This window comes from Mandrillus leucophaeus, unplaced genomic scaffold (genome assembly GCF_000951045.1).
Source record: "Mandrillus leucophaeus isolate KB7577 unplaced genomic scaffold, Mleu.le_1.0 Scaffold67, whole genome shotgun sequence".
Classification (NCBI taxonomy): domain Eukaryota; kingdom Metazoa; phylum Chordata; class Mammalia; order Primates; family Cercopithecidae; genus Mandrillus; species Mandrillus leucophaeus.
Genome location: NW_012107252.1, coordinates 4,170,113 through 4,177,082, shown reverse-complemented (window position 1 = coordinate 4,177,082; position 6,970 = coordinate 4,170,113). Strand labels below are relative to the sequence as shown.

General features: G+C 48.0%; 1 protein-coding gene across 1 annotated transcript in view; it reads right to left on the bottom strand.

Moving 5' to 3' along the window:
* Nucleotides 1-6,970, bottom strand: part of LOC105555127 (chromosome unknown open reading frame, human C1orf228) — a 64,464-nt gene that overhangs the window by 17,239 nt on the left and 40,255 nt on the right. Inside the window, exon 5 of the mRNA XM_012001918.1 lies at nucleotides 1,416-1,612. Coding sequence (XP_011857308.1) covers nucleotides 1,416-1,612 — 197 coding nt within the window. The remainder of the gene's footprint in view (nucleotides 1-1,415; nucleotides 1,613-6,970) is intronic.

Genomic DNA, 6,970 nt, shown 5'->3' with positions numbered 1-6,970 from the left:
CCATGCTGGCCAGGCTGATCTCGAACTCTTGAACTCATGATCCGCCCGCCTCGGTCTCCCAAAGTGCTGGGATTACAGGCCTAAGCCACTGCACCCGGCCCTATCATTGCCCTTTTTCGAAGAGGCAGAGTGGTATGTAGAAAGAGTAAGGACTTAGGAGAGGGCGGATTTAAATTCTCGCTTGGTAAACACCTTTTATTTATCATGTGGCCTTGGATAAGTCACTTAACACACTTTCCTGAGCTCAGTTCCACCATCTTTGAAAAAAGGGAGAATAGTATCTGCCTCCATCAGGTATACTGAAGACTAAGAGAGAGAGTTTAGCTACGCCCCTAACACAGTGGCTGGCATGTATGAGGCACTTAAGAAATGGGAACTGTGGAAATAAGACAATAATGATAACCTGATCTGTTTTTAAAATTGTTTTAGAGACAGGATCTCACTCTATCACTCAGGCTGCAGTACAGTGGTGCCATAATAGCTCATTGCAGCCTCAAACTCCTGGGCTCAAGCGATCCTCCCACCACAGCCTCCTGAGCAGCTGGGACTATAAGCACATGCCACGGCAGCCAGTTATTATTATTTTTGAATTTGTCTTTTTTTTTTTTGGCGGGGGACAGATCTCACTTTTTTGCCCAGGGAATACAGTGGCATGATCTTGGCTCACTGTAACCTCTGCCTCTCAGGCTAAACGATCCTCTGAACTCAGCCTCCCAAGTAGCTGGGATTACAGGCGTGTGCCACCACGCCCAGCTAATTTTTGTACTTTTAGTAGAGACGGGGTTTCACCATGTTGGCCAGGTTGGTCTCAAACTCCTGACTTCAAGTGATCCGCCCGCTGCAGTCTCCCAAAGTGCTGGGATTACAGGCCTGAGCCACTGCACCCAGCCTGATGGTTCATCTTAAAGCCACTTTTTAAGCCTCTATCCCCTCTTTACTAGGCACAATGTCTTCATATGCTCACCATGCCCCAAATTCGGTTTCACTTGCATCCAAGGGTACTGTCTGAGAGAAGGGCAAAAGCCAACAAGGAAAAAAAACAGCCTTCCCCAGCACTGGGGATCTGGCCTCTTCACTTACATGCTGTCTACAAATGCACCATTATTCTTTCCCTATCAAATCGACTCCTTTAATCTTTTCTACAGCCCTTTCATCATCCTTGTTGCTTGTCTCAACCACTTTTAAGTCTGCCAACATCTTTCTGATCCTTAAGTAAACAGGACAAATCACTCTGCTGGGAGGCATGAACTCTCTGCCCTACCTTGGCCTTCTGGAAGTAACACTGATTGAACAACAGACATGCAGTGGGAGGCTGAGCTCCGTTTCTCATGCCTGTGTGGAGCGCAACTGCGGAAGGTAATTGTAAGATTATTGTATCTGAATCAGAACCACAGGAGCATGCAGCCTTGGCTCACCTGGGCAGTCCTGAGAGTCTGCAGGGACAGCTGCTGGGCTTTGGGGGACTCGCAGGGCAGCAAAGCTATTAGACCTTTATACACTTGATTTTGGTACTTGGGATTGCCGTGGACCAAAGAATCCAACAGAACCTGCACTTCCTCCTGGGTCTCTTCTGACTTAGACTTTGCCAAAAATTCTGCTATGGATCGTACACCTGAGCAAAGAAGAGAGGAAATTCTAAATTGGAAGGGCTTTATGAAAATAATCCCCACCCAAGATTACATAATATGAATAGGATTAATAGCTCTTCAACTAAGCCTGTTCACCCAAAGCAAAACTGAGGCTTGGTTCTGATGTTGCATCACTGTCTTGTTTACTTTAGAGCTATGTGGCTTTCAGCATAGGCATGTCAAAGTCTGTGTTTTAAAGTTTAAAATGGCTCTGCACAATTTACAAATAAAACGTGCATTTTTTATTGCTATATGATAACCCTTTTTTTTTTTTTTTTTTGAGATGGAGTCTCGCTCTGTCGCCCAGGCTGGAGTGCAGTGGCGCGATCTGGGCTCACTGCAAGCTCTGCCTCCCGGGTTCATGCTATCCTCCTGCCTCAGCCTCCCGAGTAGCTGGGACTACAGGCACCCGTCACCACGCCTGGCTAATTTTTTGCATTTTTAGTAGAGACGGGGTTTCACTTTGTTAGCCAGGATGGTCTCGATCTCCTGACCTCGTGATCCGACTGCCTCTGCCTCCCAAAGTGCTGGGATTAAAGGCGTGAGCCACAGTGCCTGGCGGAGATAGAGAAAACAGGAAGGACAAGCTTTGGGAAGAAAATCAAGAATTCTGGCCATAAATTTAAGATGTCTGTTAGACATCCACATGGGAAGCCACTTAGGGAAAAAGTATACAGAGATGAGAAGGAAGAGGGTGACCTAACAGTCTTGTAGGGAAATAGGAGAAACAAGCAAAGGAGACTAAGGCAAAACCAGACTGTGGGAGGAAAACTTCTATCACAGAAGCCAACAAAAGAAAGCGAGGGAGTGATCAACAGGGTTGAAAGCAGCTGGGAGGTAAAGTAGGAAGGAAATGGTAAAGAAATGAATAGCTGGAGGGCAACTTGGGGTCAAGGAGGGAGGTACATCCCTAAATGCTATAATTTTACCTTTTTTTTTTTTGGTACATGTCTTTTAAATCTCTTTTAATCCATAAATTCCCAAAGAGGGGCTCTTTTAAAAATGGAAGATAGAAAGCATATTTGCACGTCAATGGAGATGGTCCAGCAGAGAAAAAGGGAGAGGTGAGCTACAGAAGGGAAGTGTTTGAGGGAATGTGCTTCAGAGAATAAGCAGAAGAGGGGGCCTGTGATAGGAACTGGGGACACTCTCATAATGGGAAGGAGAGTAGAGGATGTGGCTAACCTGACTCACCGGTCAGGCAGGTTGGTAGATGTGGTGGGGGAAGGTGGCGTTCTTCATGAAAAAGGAGGTGAGGCCACCAGCAGCTTCCTCCACCACTGACACCCACCGCAAGATAAACAATCGCCAGGCCCCCTAAGCCTCTCCGCCTCCTGTTGTCAGTGGACACTGCCCTGAGGATGCCACTTCCCCTGTAGCTTTCTCAGGGGAAGGATGCCAATAACCCTCCACTCTGCCCCACACACATGCCACATGGGAGTGGAGTGGGCACCCCCGACCCTTCTCCTTCCAAGACATTCAGTTTTCTCCTCAATGCAAACAAGCAAACACAAACAAAACCCCAGTGTCTGGCACAGTTCTTGGCACATCACAGATAATCAGTAAATATTTGTTTAAAGAAACAAACCAATCCTGTCCTTTTGAGATCAGTCCCTGTCACCCACTAAACTCTTTTCCCCGCAGTCACTCAGGCTCCTCTTGGACACAGGCTGCTTCTCCGTGCTGACTGCTGCCAGCATCCTGGGGCTTCACTCTGGTTTTGCAATTTGGTATACGCAAACTCAAAGAAATTACTCTCTAATCCTCCCCGGTCACCCACTGTTTAGGATCACATGGAGGACCCGTGGGAACTTTTCTTCCCTCCCTCGGGCAGAGTTTCACTGGAAACTGAAGGCGTGCGAATTTCTTCTCTCTCACAACTTCCGGTCTACGCGGACCATGTGAAACAGTGCCCTCTAGTGGGCAATTATTGCATACGCATTCTCTGTATTTGGAGTTATATGAAGACTATTTTGAAGCGCCTGGTTAAAAAAATAATAATAATACATTCATTCAACAGACTTTTTTTTTGTGCGCATCTGTTATGAGTCTGACATATCTAAAATGACCTTGAGGCACGTAGTTTCACTGTTATCACATGATCCTATAACAAACCAAATGCAGTCACAGAGTCGCGTTCCCACTGCCTCTTGCACACTGTTAGCTGTTACTGAATAAATGCAGAAGGACTTGAACTTAGGGCGATATTGGAAGAAGCTGTGGCCGGTTACAACTCCGGAGGACTTCATCAGCATAAGAGGTTTTGTTTTGGTCGGGTGCAGTGGCTTGCGCTTGTGATCCCAGCACTTTGGGATGTGGAGGCAGGAGGATCACTTGAGCCTGGGAGTTTGAGGGCAGCCTGGGCAACATAGGGAGACCCCATCTCTACAAACAATTAACTGGGCATGGTGATCTATGCCTGTAGTCCCAGCTACTTGGGAGGCCTAGGTGGGAGGATGACCTGAGCCTAGGAGGTTGAGGCTGGAGTGAGGCATGACTGCTATTGTGCTTCCGCCTGGGCAACAGAGGGTGAAACCCTGTCTCAAAAAAGAACAAAGTTGTTTTTTTTTTTTTCCACAGACTTCTACTGAGCACCCATTATGTTCCAGGTCCTGAGTTGGAATAAGATGAATCAGACCCAGTACCTGCCTTGGAGTTGCTGGGAGGTCTGGAGGAGAAAGGCATAGAGGCGAGTAATGACTAATGCAGTGTGTATGTGCAGTACTCACTTGCTCACTCATTCACTCAACAAACATGCAATGAGGACCTAACATGCTAGGGCTGTGCTGAGGATATAAGGATAAAAGCCATGATGGTTGAGCTGAAACTGCACACAGTCTATGTAAGGGGAAGGTACCATTTTAGACAACACAGCTCTGATGGAGGGGGGCTAAAGCGGGGGGCAGGGTGGTTCAAAGGAAGAAGGGCTGACATTTGGGCAGGGATTGAAGCCAGGGTCAGGGAAGGGCTTAGAGAGGCGATGCTTAAGCTGAGAAGTGATGGATGGATGAGGAGGAGTGGGCATGTTTGCCACACAGAGGTGGGGTGGGGAGAGGAAGGTCTCAGTGCTACCCAATCTAGTCTTTGGGATCGTTTGATTAAGCTTCCTAACATGATTCTACTACCAGGTCATCCCCTTGCTCCAATGCCAGTGACAACCCTCTGGTGCAGGGTCTGACTATTACTTAGGTCCCTGTACCACTCCACCCCTTCGCTGGCAACTCCTCTCCAGCCAGGACACTCTGCTCCAGCTGCTAACAGATTTTAGCATAGCATTATTTCTCAACATACAAGGCCCACATATGCACACAGAGCTTGCAGGGGTCAAAAAACACAAAACTGACAATGTTACTGAAGGAATACTATGCCTGACATTCAGTTTAAGCACTGCTGCCCAAAAATAACCTAGGTTGGAAGTGGCCTCCAGAGCTTTGTTGATCTTCCCCAGGATCTCACTTGTGTACCTGAACCTTAGTGCCTGGCTGCTCCTCATGCTCTCCTCCCCAGGCTTCCTGAACCTAGGGCTCAGCCTGTCATCCTAGACACAGGAGTCCCTGTCCCTATACTAATGGCCAGACCATTCCTGATTACTGGGCCTGTCTGTCCTGGTCTCTTGGGCCCCGCCCACTCCGACATCCAAACGCTGCCTCATTCTCCTCACCAGGCAGTTCCCTGTGCTGTCCATGCTCTCTTCCTGGGGCTATGTACCCAGCTGGACCAGCACATTCTTCTTTTGTCATTTGAACCACCCCAAATGCCTCCTAATTGGCCTCCAGCCTCAAGTGGCTCCCTGTGGCTCTGGCTCACCTGGCATAGCACCACCCAGGCCATCTTCGGAGGCACTGCACTCCCTCAGCCCTCACCTGTGCACAGCTCACTTTTCAGTGGCTCCACGCTGCCTACTGGAGAGACTGCCACCTACCCACATGGCATTCAAGGTGCCCCTCCATTGCTCATAGCTTACCTTTCCTAGACCTTTACCATCTCTTTTCTAAGTGACCTACCCATTATTCCCAGGACACACCTTGCACTTCTCTGTCTGCCTTCCTTTCTACCATCCCCCTTTCCCGAACGACCTCCTCTCCTCCTTTCGACCTTCCCAAATCCTCCTTATTGTCCACAGCTCAGTTCAAACACCACCGTCTCGGTGAACCCTTCTTTAATCTCCTCCTGTTGAAAATAGAATCTCCTTCCTCTGAACCACTATAGGAAAAGGGAAGGAAATTATATCGTTGAAATATCTGCCATGCGCTATGTGTTAAAAGCATAAACTTTAGAGTCAGGCAGATCCGGCTAGAATCCAATAGCTGTGTAACCTTGGGAAGCATACTTAATCTCTCTGGGCTTTATTGCTGTATCTTGAAAAACATAAAACTACATATCTTTACCATTCATTCATGGAAACATTTGAATACCTAGTATGTACCAGGTTTTGTACTCTTCTGGTTATTTTGTTGTTACTGTTGTTGTTTTGTTGTTGTTGTTTTGAGACAGAATCTTGCTCTGTCGCCCAGGCTGGAGTACAGTGGCGAGATCTCGGCTCAATGTAACCTCTGCCTCCTGGGTTCAAGTGATTCTTGTGCCTTGGCCACTCTAGTAGCTGGGATTACAGGCACATGCCACCACCCCCAGCTAATTTTTTTGTATTCTTAGTAGAGACGGGGTTTTGCTGCGTTGGCTGGGCTGGTCTCAAACTCCTGGCCTCAGGTGATCTGCCTGCCTTGGCCTCCCAAAATGGTGGGGCTACAGGCGTGAGCCACCATGCCTGGCCTCTTATGGTTATTTTGAGAAGTAAATGAGGTGATGTATGGAAAGTGGCGGGCACACAGAGGTTCTCAATAAATAGGCCGGGTGCGGTGGCTCATGCCTGTAATCCCAGCACTTTGGAAGGCTGAGGTGAGAGGATCGCTTGAGGCCTGGAGTTCAAGACCAGCCTGGGCAACATAGTGAGACCTCGTTTCTGCAAAAAATTAAAAAGTTAGATGGACGTAGTGGTGCACACCTGTGGTTCTAGCTACTTGGGAGGTTGAGGAGGGAGGATCTCTTGAGCCTAGGAGTTTGAGGCCACAGTGAGCTATGATGGCACCACTGCACTCCAGCCTGAGCAGCAAAGCAAGACCCTGTCTCAAAAAAAACCCAGGAAAAACAACCAACCAAATTAATACTATGACTATTCAGTTTAGTTTCTTAGAAGAAGGACATTCCGGCTGGGTGCGGTGGCTCAAGCCTGTAATCCCAGCACTTTGGGAGGCCGAGACGGGCAGATCATGAGGTCAGGAGATCGAGACCATCCTGGCTAACATGGTGAAACCCCGTCTCTACTAAAAAATACAAAAAACTAG